At 45.8% G+C, this 18,719-nt stretch overlaps 1 protein-coding gene across 1 annotated transcript in view; it reads right to left on the reverse strand.

The window, feature by feature from the left end:
- TENM4 (teneurin transmembrane protein 4) overlaps window positions 1–18,719 on the reverse strand; it is a 440,205-nt gene that overhangs the window by 190,638 nt on the left and 230,848 nt on the right. Inside the window, exons 8-9 of the mRNA XM_055581442.1 lie at window positions 17,699–17,913; window positions 15,850–16,060 (exon numbers count right to left, since the gene is read on the reverse strand). Coding sequence (XP_055437417.1) covers window positions 15,850–16,060; window positions 17,699–17,913 — 426 coding nt within the window. The remainder of the gene's footprint in view (window positions 1–15,849; window positions 16,061–17,698; window positions 17,914–18,719) is intronic.

Raw genomic sequence — 18,719 nt, forward strand, 5'->3', positions numbered from 1 at the left:
TGAGCCAACACTGCAGGATAAAAATCTTATTCTGGGTCTACTGAGCATGTCCATCCCTCTAAATGCCACTTGGTAGCCTCTGGTTGAAAATGATATATTTTTTAAAGTTATTCCAACAACATGAATTGACCAAGCATTTCCTTCTCCATTAATTTGCAGTTCTTTTTTTTTCCTCACACACTAAAATTTTACATATAACTGGTACTATTTCTAGGCAATTTTATTTCACAAATCTGCTCGACTCTTAAGATCTTTTATTTCAGATTTAGGGCATGTTAATATCTCTAAAGATGAGTGCCCTTTCATTATTCTTTTTGGAATCTCTTTCATACTCTCATCTGTTTTTTATTCCAGGTGAAGTCTTAAACCCTTCAATCAAATCTCCCAAATTCCCTTTAGGATTCTGGTTGGCATTTCATTAAGCCTATAAATTGACGTATTTAGAGTAGTTCACCTTCTCATGTAGGAACATGTTATATTTCCTAATTATTCATGTCCTGTTTTATAGCCCTCAATAGAATTTCACAGTTTTTGTCACATAGGTCGCATATTATTCTCATTAAGGTGATGTTTTAATTTTTATTGATTTTTTTTTGACTGGGACATTTTTCATTATATTTCATAACTGGTTATGGCAAGTATATGGGAAATCTATTGACTTTTTAAAAGCTTTTTTGTACCCCAGTTACAAACTCTGAATTCTTATTAGTTTTTTGATTGATGTTCTTGTATTCTCCAGGAACACAAACACATCCTTTACAAATGATAGCTTTGTCTTTGTCTCTTTTTTCTGTTTCATGCGTTATGCCACTTAAGCCAGAACTTCTAAAATAATGCTGATAAATATGCCCTTATTACTAGCTTTAAAAGGAATCTGTCTAATATTTAATAAGGAAGCACTGACTTTTGATGTGAAATCGATGTTCTTTATTACACTAAGTATTTTTTTTTTGTCTTTCTTTTTTTAATATCATTATGACTTAGTATTGTGATCAGGGGCGTTTTTATCATTTATTGAACACAAAAGGCAAACCTCAGCACAGTGTATTCAAAAAGTGTTGGAAATTTGCAAAATAAGTGTGAATGAGATATACGTGGATCTGAATCTTAGCTCTGATTCTAGGTGACCTTGAACGCAATCCGCTGCCTCATCTGCAAAATGGGGATAATGACTCTGATAGCACAGGTGGGTTCAGTTCAGTTCAGTTGCTCAGTCGTGTTCAACTCTTTGTGACCCCATGGACTGCAGCACGCCAGGCTTCCCTGTCTATCACCAGCTCCCGGAGTTTACTCAAACTCATGTCCACTGAGTCGGTGATGCCATCCAACCATCTCATTCTGTTGTCCCCTTCTCCTCGAACCTTCAATCCTTCCCAGCATCAGGGGCTTTTCCAGTGAGTCAGTTCTTCACATAAGGTGGCCAAAGTATTGGAGTTTCAGCTTTAGCATCAGTCCTTCCAATGTTTAGGACTGATTTCCTTTAGGATTGACTAGTTGGATCTTCTTGCAGTCCAACCGACAGGTGGGTTATGGGAATTAAAATGAGTTAATGTAAATAAACTATGCTTAGTGTACTACCTGGCACCTATGAAAACTTCAGAGAGATTCACTTTCCCCCTTAGTCATTTAAAAGACAGAGACATAGTGGTACAATTTCCCAAATGAAAGCTTCCTAAGGAATAGCTTGCATTTATAGGGTTGAGAAAACTCAAACTCTATTTGTGAAAAATGTCACCGTAGTGCTGAGGACTTTTTCTCACTTTTCTAAAATATACCGCCTATTCCTTGCACTCGTGCATGGATTCCTTGGCCTATGACACAAATGAAAATAAAAAATGTGGCTGACATGTAATGTGAACCAGGAATGAAACAAACCGTGCTTCTATTAGCCCTGAACACGAATGCCGCTCAGATAAAGGCATGAACAAGCAGCTACTCAAAGTGAAACCAGATGTTCAGAGGTTTCTGGCCTGCACTTTTTTTTATAACCCTTCATATAACACTCACAGTCCTGTCATTTCAACAGAAGTTCCTCTGCTCTGTTTAAGCAGCAAGAAACCCTCCCAAACCTCTGTTAGATTTGCATTCACTTAAACCTGTGCTTGATTGTGAAGAAAAGAGAGCTCCTTCCCTCAGGAGAGAGACTTAGGTGCAAACTATTTGGCCCAGACGAACACTAAGACCTAACAACACACACACGCTGCAGTGTCCTTTGAGCGGAGCCTCCGCTGTTTACTTGTTGCCACAGGAAATGGGACCCAAGGAAAGTGTAGAGAAGCCTGTGCAGAAAGAGTGTAGATTTGGAGTCTGATTGTTCTAGATTCAAACCCTCGCCCTGCCCTTACTCCTGTGTGACTGTGGGCAACTTCTCTGGACCTTATTTCTTCATCTATGTAAAGCAAATAATTTCTCCTGCTTCCCTGGGATTGTCACAAAATTTAAGTTAGATAATGCATGTACCACACATAGCTCCCTCCCAGAACCCTGTAAGCGCTGAAAACTATTAGTGACTATTATTGCCAATAACAATGACATACCCTTGTATAGCACGGATAATGAAGCGCACCCTGTTCTTGGTATTTAACAAATATTGTTTCTTCTGAGAGTATTAGTGGGTATTAATATTATCACCGTTTTTCAGATAAGGAAACTGAGGCACTGATGGGTTATGAATCCTGCCCAGGGTCACACTGCTAAATGTGGATGCAAGCAAGGCTGTCTGGCTTCAGATCGGATCTCAACCACTAAGCCACGTTTCCCCCTCGTTCCTGCTCTGTGATACAATATAGCTGATTTGATGCAGTGCCACCGTGAGGCTGCGTTGGCATGGAATGGAACACTCAGTGCAGACCAGAGAGGGCTTCCCGCCCTGCCCTCCACTCCGCTCCACCTTCAGCCTTGTCTCGTCTTCACGGCCCTCGCCTTCTCACTGGAAGAGGCGTGTCTCCGCCGGTCCTCGGATGAGCCTTGTGCATCTGCAGTCCGTTCGGTGTCTCCTGCCCGCTTCCTTCCTTCATCGTCTCCCCTCTCTCCTGGGCCTCTCACCTTCTCCCCTGGCTCCTTTCCCGCAGCTGACAGCACGTGCAGGGCTGCCCCCGCCTTGTGAAAACCTTGCCTTGAACCTGCCTCCTCCTCAGGTTACTCCCATCCGTCTCCTTCCCCGCTCTGTCTACAAGAGGTCGTTTCTCCTCCACGCGGCTCGCTCGCTCCTGAACTCGCGGTGACCCTGCTTCTACCTGCACGGGGGTGGAAACGCTCCCACTGAAGTTCCCAGTGACCCCCAAGGGACCGGTTTGCTGTCATCAGCTCCCCAACTTTTCTCAAAGGCAGATCTCTGCGTCTATCTCCGCCGCCCACCCGCTCAGTGTTGGGGTCCATGCTAAACTCCCTTCTCAGGCCTCTGCCTTCTCATATCCACACCAAGGCACCTGTGGGGTCCCTGTTTCTGGGTCAGGGGTGCCCCAAGTCAACGCCTATTTATCTGACCACTGGCCAACTGCAAACTGACCCCCACTTGGAAATTCTATGAGCAGCTCCAATCTACTGTGCACTGACCATGTTCCCACTTCTTCTCCCAACAAGCTCACATCCTCTTTTTATTTCCTAATTTAACTGACGGTATCACTAGGTACCTATTCTCCAAGGCTGACACTTCCTGCCTCTCCCTGACAGTAAAGTAGTCAAGAAAACTAGTCCATCAGTTCAGTTCAGTTCAGTCGCTCAGTCGTGTCCAACTCTTTGCGACCCCATGAATCAGCACGCCACGCCTCCCTGTCCATCACCAACTCCCGGAGTTCAGACTCACATCCATCAAGTCAGTGACGCCATCCAGCCATCTCATCCTCTGTTGTCCTCTTCTCCTCCTGCCCCCAATCCCTCCCAGCATCAGAGTCTTTTCCAATGAGTCAACTCTTCGCATGAGGTGGCCAAAGTACTGGAGTTTCAGCTTTAGCATCAGTCCCTCCAAAGAAATCCCAGGGCTGATCTCCTTCAGAATGGATCTCCTTGCAGTCCAAGGGACTCTCAAGAGTCTTCTCCAACACCACAGTTCAAAAACATCAATTCTTTGGCGCTCAGCTTTCTTCACAGTCCAACTCTCACATCCATACATGACCACAGGAAAAACCATAGCCTTGACTAGACGAACCTTTGTTGGCAAAGTAATGTCTCTGCTTTTCAATATGCTCTCTAGGTTGGTCATAACTTTTCTTCCAAGGAGTAAGCGTCTTTTAATTTCATGGCTGCAGTCACCATCTGCAGTGATTTTGGAGCCCCCCCCCCAAAAAAAAGTCTGACACTGTTTCCACTGTTTCCCCATCTATTTCCCATGAAGTGATAGGACCAGATGCCATGATCTTCATTTTCTGAATGTTAAGTTTTAAGCCAACTTTTTCATCTCCTCTTTCACTTTCATCAAGATGCTTTTGAGTTCCTCTTCACTTTCTGCCATAAGGGTGGTGTCATCTGCATATCTGAGGTTATTGATATTTCTCCCGGGAATCTTGATTCCAGCTTGTGTTTCTTCCAGCCCATAATGTCCCTTAATATATCCTTTCTTTTATATAATACAGAGGCATTTGGCCCAATTCAGGCCCTCCTCTCTCATCTAACTGTACTGGATACTGAAACAGTCTTCCAATTGGTCTCCCTACTTTTAGCCTGAGAAAGTAACCCATTTGTATATACCACCACCACAGAGATGGCTCCATGGCACAGATTAAGTTACATCTTTGCTTACAAACTATCTCGTGCTTCTCACTGCCTTCAAAAACCAGACTTTCAAACCGGTCTAAAAAGTTCTTGCTAGGTTGGGCCTGAACTCATTTTCAAGGCTCCAGGCACCATCCCATCCATGCCCTCTACCCACCTCCAGTGCATACACCAGGCCCTCTCACAACAAGGGCCTGAGTGACAAAGAACAAGAGGAAAAGTGGAGGCACTGCAGCCAGAGAGACCTGGATTCAAACCCTCACTCTTTCGCTGACTGGGTATGAAACTTATGCCTAGTCATCTAAACACGATGAATCCCACTTTTCTCTGGAGAAAAAAATACCTACTTTGCATTTTTTACAAATACCTGTTGTAAAGGGACTGAAACAGTGTATCTAAAACATCCAGGATGATACTTTGATATACTATGCTGTGGATAAACAGTAGCTGTTAACATGAATTTTGCCAAATAGTTTCAGAGAGGCAGGAAGGAATTTGTAAAGACTGACAAAACCTGAATCTAGAATGTGACATTTGAGAGGCTTCCTACTGAATCAGGGACTTCCCTGTTGGCTCAGATGGTAAAGCATCTGTCTACAATGCGGGAGACCAGGGTTCAAGCCCTGGGTTGGGAAGATCCCCTTGGAAGGAAATGGCAATCCACTCCAGTACTATTGCCTGGAAAATCCCATGGACAGAGGAGCCTGGTAGGCTACAGTCTATGGGGTCACAAAGAGTCGGAGACGACTGAGCGACTTCACTTTCACTTTCACTACTGAATCAGAAGACAGAACTAATCAGAGCAAGTAACAGGTTAGACATCCCTGGTGGTACAGTGGGTAAGAATCTGCCTGCCAATGTAGATGACATGGGTTTGATCCCTGGCCTGGGAAGATTCTGCATGTCTAGGAGCAACTAAGCCTATGAGCCCCAACTACTGAAGCCCGTACACCTAGACCCTGTGCTCTGCAACAAGAGAGACCACAGAAATAAGAAGCCCAAGCATCTCAAGAAAGAGTAGCCCCCACTTGCAGCAACTAGAGAAAGTCCATGCAGCAATGAAGATGCAGTGCAACCAAAAATTTAAAAATTATTCAAAAAATGAAATAACAGTTAATGCATTGGAATGTTCTGGAACCCGCATTTCCATTTTTGAGCTGCAATAAGGTCCGGCACAGAAAGGCTGCAGACTTGAACCCATTTCAGAGTTGCTATAGTCCATGGGGTTGCAAAGAGTCGGACACGACTGAGCGACTTTCACTTTCTTTTACTGAATCCAGCAGCCATGAAATGCATGAATTTCCCCAAACAGAAAGAACATTCTTCAGTCAAGTGCCTAGCAGTGCCCTGAACTGGCAGATGTGCCTTCTTTCCTTCAAGCTGTTCAGAAGTTAATGTCCACAGAAGAAGGCTCTAGGTGGCAAGAAGTATCTGTGACCTTTGACTTTTCACTTGGTACTCAGTGGCCCTCTGGTGAGGGTCTGCCTTGTTCAGGGACCTGTGCCCACATCTGGGCTCCAGAAGTCTCCAGATTGGATTCAGAAGACCTGGCTCCATGTCCTGTGAGTCACTGCTCAATGGCTCTCTCCTCTCATCTCTAAAAGCTAACAGTGGTCGTTTTCTGCCTGGTCCACAGTGACCACGTCTGTCATTGAGCAGAGATGGTTACCATTCGCACAGACCACATTCTGTTGGAATTATTTATGAGAGGGTCAGGTCTCCCAGGGGACTACAGGCTCTTCGAGGCTAAAGCTTCTGTTTTGTTCACTGATGAGTCTCCAGCACTTAACCAAGTTGAGGTTCAACAAATATTGAATAATTAAGAGACACTTAAAAATGTGCTGAGAATTTGTCATGAATCACCCAGCTTCATGTCACCGTCAGACTCTCTAAAGTGGGTTTTATTACTAACAACAGGTGAGGCTCAGATGTACCCAGCATCTGACAGCTCATAGATAGTGCAGTCAGAACTCAAACCCAGGTCTGTTTCACTCCAAAGCCTCTACCCTTTTTCTGGACCACACTGTCTCTCCAGCCACAGTGACAACCTCAGCTATTTAACACCAATGCCAAGTCTAGTCGACCTGGTTGGGGGCTATTTCTCAGAGGGTGCCACAGAGCAGGAGGCCATGCATTTAATCATGTCCCACCTATCAGCCGTTCTAAAAGTGAAAGGATAGGGTACCAGGTGTAAGAACCCTCTTAAGGCCACTGCTCTGTAATGGTAAAGCCAGCTGGCGATATGGGGAGGAGCAGCTGCCTTCATCAAATGAGGGAAAGGAGAGCTCTCAGAACACAAAAATTAATCATCTGTTATATAAAAATCAAACCGTCGCTGCTAAAATATTTTCTATTGAAAACCCCACCTGAATGGGGGTGGGAGTGGGGTTCCCTCAGCAGGAGTGAGCACAGTATCAGGATATTTTTCAGGACCAGGCAGATGAGAACCCTGTAGCCTTGGACAGTAAGCCCACTGCAGGCACCCTGTGAGCCTAGGAGATGCGAAGGCCATGATCTCTAAGACCCCAGCTACCTCGATGGTTCTCTGACTATGAGAGTGTATAAGGACACACACAGACATCATCGTACACCAGAAACCTGGTTGCTAAAATGTAAGAGAAAGAGCATGGGCTCTGGCTTGCTAACCCAGCTCTATTTCCTACTTATGAGATCTTGGCAAATAGCATCAGATCTCTGAGCTTCGGTTTCTTTATCTATAATGTGAAAACGCATGTCCTCTGACTTCCAGGGTGTTTGGGAACTGCGACTGCATCCTGTACAGCTCCTGGCATGGAGTCAGGGCTCAGTCAACAGACTGCTGTCATTACGATCTTGGCTTGGCCCCTTGGTGGCTGTGTGACCCGGGACAAGTCGTGTGACTTCTCCAAGCCTTGGTTTTCTTACCTTTAAAAAGTATGATTTAGATAAAGAAGAGGTTTGTGGAGGCTCTGCCAGCTGTATCCCAAAGTGGTAGAAGCATAAACCAAAAGTGAAATGGAGACTCTGGGTGGAGGAAGAAGGCTGAAATGCTGACATGCAGGAGCCTGGAAATATCTAAGTTCTTTCTGTTGGCCCTCACCGCACTGTTTCTCCCAGTCACTTTTCCTCAGCTGCCTGTCTTCACGCCTAAAATGTTGTTGTTGTTGTTCAGAGTACGTCATGACTGACTCTGCAACCCCATGGACTGTAGCACACCAGGCTTCCCTGTCATTCATTATCTCCCAGAATTTGCTCAAACTCATGTCCATTGAATCAGTGATGCCATCCAACCATCTCATCTTCTGTTGTCCCCTTCTCTTTCTTCCCTCGATCTTTTCCAGAATCAGGGTCTTTTCCAGTGAGGTGGCTATATGCATCAGGTGGCCAAAGTGTTGGAGCTTCAGCTTCAGCATCAGTCCTTCCGATGAACAGTCAGGACTGATTTCCTTTAGGATGGACTGGTTGGCTCTCCTGGCTGTCCACTCCTAAAACAGACCATTCCTAAACCCTTTTCTCTTCTTGCCTTAGTCTTTTCTCTTAGGAGACAGTATCCTACCATCTGGGGTCTGCCAATAATCTCTAAGAGCAGGTAAACAACTCAAAAGGATTCATTTATCTCCATTTCCAAGGCCCTCTGTCCTGGCCCAGACCAGCCTGAGCCTCTGCTGAGACCTCGGACACAGCCTCCTAACTGGATTCCCAGTTCTACAGCTTGAGAAACTTTCCAGTATGTAGATCAAAGTAGGTCACTCCAGCTCAAAATTCCACAATGGTTTCCCACTACTGTTGGCTGCTGCTGCTGCTGCTAAGTTGCTTCAGTCATATCTGACTCTTTGTGACCCCATGGACTGCAGCCTACCAGGCTCCTCCGTCCATGGGAGTTTTACTGTCAGGATCAATTAAAATACAAAACAAAATGAAACTTCACATGCTGTGTTTAAGCCCATACAACCTGGCTGCAGTATCTCTCCAAGCTTACCTGATACCACTCAGCCCTCTGATCCACATCCCATGTGTGACCATATCACAGTTCCTTGAGCTCCCGGCTCGTGTCTGTCCCAGGGCCTCTGCACATGCTTTCCCCTCTGCTGGGTCTATTTTCTCCCCAAACCTTTATCTAAACAACTTTCCACCCCTGCTGCAGCCATCTCAATGAGGTCCCTTATTTGTTTCCCTAGGGCACTCTCTTCTCTTCTGTACCACAGTGAATGTTTACCATTTACAAATGGCAACCCACCCCAGTATTCTTGCCTGGGAAATCCTGTGGACAGAGGAACCTGGCGGGCTACAGTCTGTGGGGTCACAAGGAGTCGAACATGACTTGGCGACTAAACAACAAAAACAAATTATATATTTAGATGTATATTGGATGGTTGAAATGAAACTTAAGAGTCTACATCACACTGTCTCAAGCAGGTCTGTAAACTTCAGAGGGTAAGAAGCATGGCTATTTAATACACCATGGACACCAATGCCTGCTCAGGACATGGCATGTCAAAGACAAACCAGCAAATGCTGGTCAAATGAGAACATGAACAGCTGTAGTGTCCAGATCTGCCTGCAACCACTCTGGACCTCCCGGCCAGCCTGCTGAAGGCGTCATGCAAAGGGCTCTGAAGCTCTTCTTAATAAGAAAGTCCTTGCTGCCTAGGATGCTGTAAAGAGACTGAACCAAGTCTTTTTCCCTCCTCCTCAGGTACTAGGTTGGCCGAAAAGTTCATTCGGGTTTTCCATATCATCTTCCAGAAAAACCTGGACAAATTTTCTGGCCAACCCAGTATGTAGGCAGCTTCGCCTTCTGCTCAGCCTCACTAACTAGCCTGTGAGGATGTCAAAGGCAAGCACCAGGTCTGCTTCATACTTTCTCTGTATCTCCACCTTGGGAAAGCGCATGATCATTTGGGAATGCAATCACTGCTAGGTGAAGAAAGGAAGGCAGGAAAGAGGGAGGGAGGAAGTGGGGGCGACATTTGCTTCTAGTCCTGGACACAGAATAGGTTAACTTACAGCAGCTGCCTGGGCCTGAACAAAAGGACTCTCCTCTTTAATAAGCATGAATGTCCTCAGATCAGGAAGACCAGGGCATGTGTCTCATAAATTATATTGTCTAACCGGAGAAGGCAATGGCACCCCACTCCAGGACTCTTGCCTGGAAAATCCCATGGGTGGAGGAGCATGGTGGGCTGCAGTCCATGGGGCTGTGAAGAGTCGGACACGACTGAGCGACTTCACTTTCATTTTTCACTTTCATGCATTGGAGAAGGAAATGGCAACCCACTCCAGTGTTCTTGCCTGGAGAATCCCAGGGACGGGGGAGCCTGGTGGGCTGCCGTCTGTGGGGTCATACAGAGTCGGACACGACTGAAGTGACTTAGCAGCAGCAGCATAGTGTCTAACAGTGATTCTCATTTCTTTTCTCTGGGTTTCTTAATCCACTGTTGGGCAGCTCTGTTATTTTTCAACTTGGCTCATACTGTCACAACATCAGGGTGATCTGTCCTCTTATGCTTCAGCATCAACCAAAATGAAAAGATAAGATGCTCTCTGGAGACCTGAAGCACTGCAACACTGCCTTGTCCTGTCTTGGGACAGGACATTGCTGCAAGCAATGCATATGGAGGTGTTTTTATTTTTTAAGTTTTGGATGTTGTGAGATTTTTTTCCATTGTCTTTTTAATGACTTTTCAAGAAAGCTTCCTGTGTTGATTTAAGATGCATACTTATATTAATAAGGGGAAGTTATAAATAATAAAGGGAAAGTTATATAAAGGGGAGGGGAGTTAATAAAGGGGAAATTATATTCCATATAATACAAATAGAAATAAAATATTTAATAGCATCAGAGCAAATAGTAAGACACTCTGGCATCATGGAGAGAAAACAGGATTTGGAGACCAAGTTTCCATCCTGACTCTGCCCTTAATAACTTTGGGCAAGTCAATCAAATTCTCTGAGGTTCAATTTCTTCATCTGTAAAGGTGAGATCAAAAGGCAAATTGTCTAAAGTTCTCGTGAGGTTCTTTCTCACATACAGAAAAAAGCTAAGCATGGTCCCCAAAACACAGTAGGCGTTCTCTAAATGTCTATTGAATGAACAGATAGAAAAAAAGTGTAATATCCAAAAAAGGGGGCTTGATCTTGGAAAAGAGGCATATGGCTAAAGAAGGAAGATCATGCACTGTGGAGTGAGACAGATATAAATTCAAGTCCTAGCTTTCCTCTTAACATGCCTGAATCTCAACTCCCTCATCTACAATAGGGGGTGAAAATAAAAATAATCACCTTATGGAGTTACTGCAGGGCTTCAAGAAAGTATTTCAAGTCCTGTGTAAATGGTAATGGTGAATTATAGCTACTGGTATAATTCCCCTGGGCTTAGCAGGTGGCTCAGTGGTAAAAAATCTGCCTGACAATACTGAAGACGCAAGAGATATGGGTTTGATCCCTGGGTCAGGAAGATCCCCTGGAGAAGGAAGTGACAACCCACTCCAGTATTCTTGCCTGGGAAATCCCATGAACAGAGGAGCCTGGCAGGCTACAGTCCATGGGTTCGCAAACAGTTAGACACGACTTATCGACTAAACAACAAAAAATAATCCTCCTACTTCATTCAATACTTGGGGTCAGCAAGGTTACCTATCCCTAGACAGGAGCAGAAACATTGCCTTCAAATTATCCATCTCTGCATGTAGGGAAAGGTCAAGTCTTTCTGAAAACAGCTGCCATGTCTTATTATAAAACTTGCTTGGTGTCGGTGGTTTGTGTGCCTGTGTGTGTGTGAGAGACAGAAACACATCCAGTTCACAGGGGGCTCTGTCAACAGCGTGTCTCCATATGTATACATTTGTATACACAATTTGTAAAGTGCTTTTAGAATTTTTTCAAGGCAAAAGATAAACTAATATAAAATCATCAGCTGGATTGCATTAAATGGAGGGAAAAGCAAAAACGTACACAATACAGCCATTTGTTAAATTAAACACAATTATTTCTCCCGCTACTTAATTACAAACAGATATAAATACTCTGGATTCTGACATCTCAAATCTTCTTAAATTCTAGCTCTGCACTTCAGCATGTAATGAAGGGAGGGTCGTTTTCCAGACTGTGTGTTAAGCAAACCTGAGAGTTACAATTGTATACTGGGACCATAATGACTTCACTAAAACAAGACCTAAACTTTTAATTAAGCTGCCAAGACAAATTACAACTCATGGCCCACAGGTAACGACCACAGACAGCAGAGCCTCAACGCCAGGGACTCTCAGGGAGAGAGGGATTAATAGCAACATCGGGGTCAGTCTGTTTCTGCATTAAAGTAAGAAAAGGTATTCATTAAACAATCACTGTAGCTTGAAGGAAGACAGACAAGTCAGCAAGGCAGCAAGAGAAAGGTGGACTGGGAAAGCAGCAGGGGAGAGAACGTTAACCACGTCCATGCATGGACGCCTGGACTGGGCACTGTATATTCGCTCTCTCCAATCGTCACAGCGGGGACCGCCAAGCACTATACTATTTCCCTTTCTAGACAAGGAAGATGAGGCTCAGAGAAGCGACGTGACAGACTACGTTCGCAGAGCTAACATGGATCAGTGGGAGAAGGAAGGAAGAGAAAGCAGAGCTCAGGAGGTATTTGTTTTCATAGCTAAGTTGACAGACTGCCCACCAGAATCAGGATCATCTGGGCTCTGCCTCAGGCCTACTAGGGGAAGGCCCAGGAATCTGAATTTTAGACTCACTTCCCAGGTGTCTGCTTTGCACAACAATATTTGAGACCCCCTCCATGAGATACTGTAACCCCTTGTTACTCAAAATGTGGGCCACAGATGAGCAGGATCTCACCGGGCACTGCACCCCAATGCTTATTGCAGCACCATTTACAACAGGCAGGACATGGAAGCAACACATATGTCCATCCACAGAGGAATGGATACAGAAGATGTGCTGTATATACACAATGGAGTATTACTCAGCCACAAAAAGAACAAAGTTGGGTCATCTGTAGAGATGTGAATGGACCTAGAGTCAGTCATACAGAGTGAGGTAAGGTAGAAAGAGAAAAACAAGTATCATATATTAACGCATATAGGTGGAATCTAGAAAAACGTGCAGATGCATCTATTGCCAGGACCTCCCAGATGGCGCTAGTGATAAAGAACCCACCTGCCAATGCAGGAGACATAAGAGATGTGGGTTTGATCCTTGCGTCAGGGAGATTCGCTGGAGGAGGGCATGGCAACCCACTCCAGTATTCTTGCCTGAAAAAGCCCTATGGACAGAGGAGCCTGGTGGGGGAGAGTCCATACAGTCACAGAGTCAGACACGACTGACGCAACTTATCACATACAGACCTATTTCCAGAGCAGAAACAGAGACACAGACATAGAAAAAGGACATGTAGACACAGTATGGGGGAGGGGAGCGTGGGACAGAGTGAGAGAGTAGCAGTGACATAGATACACTGCCATGTGTAAAACAGATCGCTGGTGGGACCCTGCTGTGTGACACAGGGAGCTCAGCGCGCTGCCCTGCGGCGACTGAGATGGGTGGGGTGGGGTGGGGTGGGAGGAGGCTCAGGAGGGAGAGGATCTATGTGTACAGGCAGGGGATGCACTTTGTTGTACAGTAGAAACTAACACAGCACTGTAAAGCAATTATACTTCAATTAAACAACAATAAAAGGCAGACTTTAAACATCCACCCAGACTGACTGAAGCAGAATCTGCATTTTAACAAGACGCCAGGTGGTTCCACAAAACTCTGAGAAGCATGGTACCACCTATCTGCTCTGAAAGGCATCACAGGGTTAAGGAAGGTGAAGAAATTTCATCATTTAGGTGAGAATGGGAGAACCAGAGGGAAAAGCAGGACCGTCTCCTTAATTATGGCAAAAGAGGTCAGCAAGCTCTGACAAGCCAAGAGTTGGCAAAGGTACCTACCTGTATGACATTTTATTTCTCTGAGAGGCACTTCCTAATTAAAAGTAGTTTTCTTTGGGGTTTGTATTAATATCCTTTCATATTTGTGCTCAGTTATTAAAAATATAGAATCCTGATTGGAGGAGACCTTAGTTCTGAGCAAGCATGATGCTGCGCCTAAGAGGAATCAGGCTATGAGACTATGAAGCCATAACTCAGGGACCACTAATGACTTGAAAATCATGTCTCTGATCTGAAGCTACCGAGTCCAGAAAGAGAAAAGAAACAGGGTCTGGAGCCGGGGAGACCCTGCCCAGCGTCAGCCTAATTGATGGTGAGGACCACGGCTGACCACGACCAACTCTCCCATGATGGGGAAAGGGGTGCTGAGAGGCTTTGGGTCACCACTAACCACCAGGCTGGAGCCTCCAAATTCCAGAACCTCAGGGAACCAGGAGCTGGAATTTGTGCAGGGCCAAAACTGGCTGGATGGCATCACTGACGCGATGGACGTGAGTCTGAGTGAACTCCGGGAGTTGGTGATGGACAGGGAGGCCTGGTGTGCTGCGATTCATGGGGTCGCAAAGAGTCGGAAACGACTGAGCGACTGAACTGAACTGAACTGAAAACACAAATTAGTGGTGGGGATTCAGAAGTGAGCACAGTTTCCACTTCACCTCAAAAGAAGGCATTAACGGAGGAAACCGACAACACAGCAGCTGCCAAAACTGGGCAACTACCAATGGGGGCCTGAGGGAAGCCCACCCCAACTCCCTCATGCACTGAGTGACGCCGTGTGGGCTGGGCCGAGGGCTGGGGCAAGGAGAAGATTACGTCCAAGTCCCTGCCCTCCGGGTACCCAGCGACCAGCAGCTAGGGCAGACACGTGGGAAAACAAGGACAGCACAAAGTCTTATTTCTTACCCCAGGGCTCACGCAACACAGCCCCACTTCCCTCGTTTTGCCAAGAGGGTAGAATGTTGAGCCTGCAGTCACAGTCGAATCTTATACATTGTTCACTGTATTTAATGGGAAGGTATTCACTGCCTTGATGCTAAGGGCAAAATTGCAAGTAAGAGGAAAATGGCCTGAAAGTGCTACTGCTGTTAAGATGGAAGTACCAGGGTCTTGCAAGAGTTTTAGGGACTAAGGACCAGATTTGGAGATTTTTATTCAAATTCCATTTCCCATATCAGATAGACTCTCAGCCAAGGACTGAGAGCTTTGAAGAGAACTCAAAACTTCACGGAAGTTTTCATTCAGCAGAAAATGCAACACCAAGCGTTCTGGTTAGCAGAGTTTTGTCTTCTGGAAGTTTTATTTTCCTGTAGGGGATTTTTATCTCCAGGCTGTGTCAGTGAGCTTCTATATGAACTCAGATAAAATGTTTTCTGACCTGAACCAGAGACCATCGTATCCTACATCACATCATGGTGGTTTGAGGAGGAGACAAATTCTTTGCAGCATGTGGGTACAGAAGAGAAATGCTTTAAAACAGGATGTCAGGCTCCTAGGACACCCCCAGGCTTTTGGGGTGGCCAAGGGGCTCGCTCTGAACAAGAGCTCTTCCACTGCAAGGGACATGACGGGGCTGAGAGCTCACTCAAATCATGGGGGCTCACTGTCCACCAGAGTGCAGGGCATCTCAGTATCTCAGTTCTCAACAGAAACCCCATCTGACTGAGCACACTGTTTATCCAGCCCTTTGCACGGCTATTCCCACCCTCTCTCCAAGCCTTTATCTGCCTTTTTTTTTTTTTCTCATCTGCCAGGGGTTATTGGCTCTAAAAGCAAAATAATCAAGCAAACAAAATCACACATAAAAAAAAATCCAAATAATACATCAGTGATTTGAACCAAGATAGATTATGAGGACGGATATAGGTGTTGGAGGGAAGTGAAAAGAATTCCTGTCTCCTTGTCAGTTTCACCCTTGGGTGTTTAAATGAAGCGGCTGGTCTGCACACCAGGCCACAGACCAAAGAGAAAGGTGGTGGGCAGCAGTACTGGGCACCCGCACGGCCTTACAGCTCCTCCTGCCACTCCCTTCATTTCCCCGCATCTCACTCCTACCCTTTGTCCAGCAAGCCTGGTCCAGATGGCCTCATGCTGGATCCAGCTGGCCTCTGCAGTCCTGGACAGTATACATCCCGCTGTCAAGCTTCAACCCCTAAGACCCCCGGTGTCCCCTCATCCAGAGAGACAATACCCCACGTGCCCCAGAGCGGTGGAGGTTCCTTACCGATGGCAGTAGTGAGAAAGGAAACCACTTCAGACTCCTTCCCGTCATTATAGAAAGCCAGGTGCCAGATTCCTGACTCCAAATACTGGATGAAGCCGGTCTCGTGGCTAGAAGGGGGGACGGCTCCCCGAGACTGGCGCTGGGGTCCCTCCAGGCTCCGTGCCTCCTGGGTCAGGAGCCTCCTTCCATCCAGCAGCTCCACAAAGTCAAACTGAAGCACAAAGAGAGCATAATTAGCAGTGGACCTGCTTTACCACCATTCTAAGTTCTTCAGGCTTCTCCCAGGGAGGACGCAGGGAAACAAGAGAGGCCAAAACGATGTGGAGGTTGACCAACCCACTCCAACTCCTTCCCAGACCCCATTTTGCAAGGTGGGAATCTCCTGATCCACTGGTGAGGGCAACAGAATTAGTAGATTATTTTTAAGTGCAGGTTGGCTGTAATTGGGGGTGTGGAGAGTCTTCCTCTGGCTGACTCTACACCTCTACATCAATCAGGACAGCCATGCTTTTTTTTTTTTTTTTTAGCTATGCTTTTCTGATGCGCACGTGACTAGAAACCCAGTCACTTTATGACTGAACTCCTCCAACTCCATGCAGGGGATGGCGGAAGGGAATCCTGGGGATCTAGGATGGGGCCCAGAGCACTCACTGGGTGTGCCTTAAATGTTAGTCAAGTGCAAAGGAAAATTTGATTTGTATCTATCTTCCCTTTGTCAACGATCCTTTCTCAGTGCTCCAGTTTCAGGGAGCAGTTTTAGGGGAACTAAACTGGATTAGCACAAAACTCCATCAATAATTACATGCTGTGTCAAATAATACAATTTCCAATTGATCCAAGCCGCTGGCATGAGAAACTCGAGGGAAGATAGTCACGTGGTGCTAACAACAGGTAGGTTGTGAAGTCCTACTGGCGAGCAAACCAAGCAACTGTCTACCTATCTATCTTTTAAGAAAAAAAAAAAAAAAAAGGGTATTTATCCTGTCTCATGTGACAATGTCTAGGGACAGGAAACCCAGGACCAGTAAATAAAGAAATTAGGGGTCCAGGCTCTCTCTACTATTCTGCAACTCCATCCTTAGCAAATGTCTCTATCTAGCTTTTACCTAGAAATTAAGTACCTGCTGGGGGTCACAAAGGCTACATTTGGCCAGGGAATGTCTGACGGATGCCTGTGACTCATGTTACTCCAAGCCCAGGGCAGGGAGGACCTCACACAAGTCTGCTTGTCACCCATCATGACTGGCAAAGTGTCAGTCATCCTGCTTGAGTTTTAAAGTTTTTCTGGTGCACCTGTGTCCGGGCAAATGTGAAACCCTGAAGGAGAGAAGGGATGCAAGAGATGAGGAGAGGAATCTTTATTCTGAGCCAGGTCCTGCACTAGCTGTCTTCTAGATGTGGTTCTCCACTGTTTACAGCAGCCCTGAGCAGTGGGCATTGTTATTGGCATCTGCTAGACTAGGAAACTTGTTCCAAGAGGATGTTACAGGCTCGAGGTTACACAGCTGATAACGAGAGGATTCAAACCCAGGTCCGTTTGACTCCAATGTGCATGCTGTGCTCTCTGGATTGCATTTCCTGGATAATTTAACTTAGGAGACTGGGTACTAGTAAAAAGGCTATTGAGAGATTCCCTAGAATTCCTTCCTCTTAAAAAGCTCCAAGGATACAGCCCTACTCATCTGAAAGGCAGGGTCTGAGAGAGGGCAAATGGATGAATGGACTATAAAATATGTGAAACTCCCTCCAAGCTCAGGGATCCAGGTTTCAGCATCAGGTTTCTTGACTTTGGTTAAGATTTGAGGTGGGAGCCCTGGAGAGGAGAAGGGTACATAGGGTTCTGGTTTACCTGTGTGTGTGATGGAGGAAGGCCCTTTCTGCCATAAATGCCAACCAGAGCCGCCTTTCCCAGAGATACATTGAATTTCAGATGCACAGGATGGTCTATGAACACCTGAGATCTCCAGAAAGTGCCAGGAGGAATCTTCTGGGAAGCCCGTCTCCCCACGTCGATTTCTCCAGAGTCTATAAAACTGTCCTCTGGAAAGAAACTACTGGGCTTTCCTACCAAGACACAGGGAAGGGAAGACAAAAACATCACCATTAGCCACAAGTGGAACCAGGGATCAGAGTATCTGAAGGAGCAGGGCTCTCCTCTGCCTCCCACCTCTTCCCTGCAACATTCCAGGGCCAGCCCACTCCCTGCCCTAGACTCCCCCATTGAGGAGTTAGTATGTCCATAACTTTTTTTTCCCCCAACGACGCTCAAATTGTTCTGCTAAAAATATGCATTCTTCCAAAGCAGAATGGGTCCTCTCCAAGGGCCATCTGTTTACTGCATAATTCTAGAGCTTGTTAAGATATATTTTGATCCTAAAAATAATCACTTGCAGTCACATGAGAATAACTCTGCGTGTCTGAGCACCCACATGTGTGTAAAAACATGCATGCTAAAAAAGATAGAGGGAATGAGGTGCTGTTAATTTTTCAACTTAGAATGGTTTCCCTGGCAGTGGGAAGCATGACCTGAGCGGAGTCAGGTATTTTTCAAGTTCACTAGGATCTGAGAGACCAATTCTGGGGCTCAGACATGTGGATGAGGGGTTGTGTTGGGAGCAGGGGTAAGGATGGGGGTGGATGAGGAAGAGGGTACATCTGAACAGAGAAAACACTTCTGAAAAATGCTTCTTTGTCTGGGATGTAGGGCAATGAGTATCATTGTGCTGAAGGTGGGTAAAGCTGGGGAGATTTCTCAAGTTTAGGCACAAAACTTTTGACATACTTGGATTTCAACTCAGGCCGCCAACCCTGCAGGCTACAGGAGTGGGGGCTGGTTGAGAATAAGATCTCTCGCCCAATTCTGTCACCAA

The sequence above is a fragment of the Bubalus kerabau genome, chromosome 5 (assembly GCF_029407905.1).
Source record: "Bubalus kerabau isolate K-KA32 ecotype Philippines breed swamp buffalo chromosome 5, PCC_UOA_SB_1v2, whole genome shotgun sequence".
Classification (NCBI taxonomy): domain Eukaryota; kingdom Metazoa; phylum Chordata; class Mammalia; order Artiodactyla; family Bovidae; genus Bubalus; species Bubalus kerabau.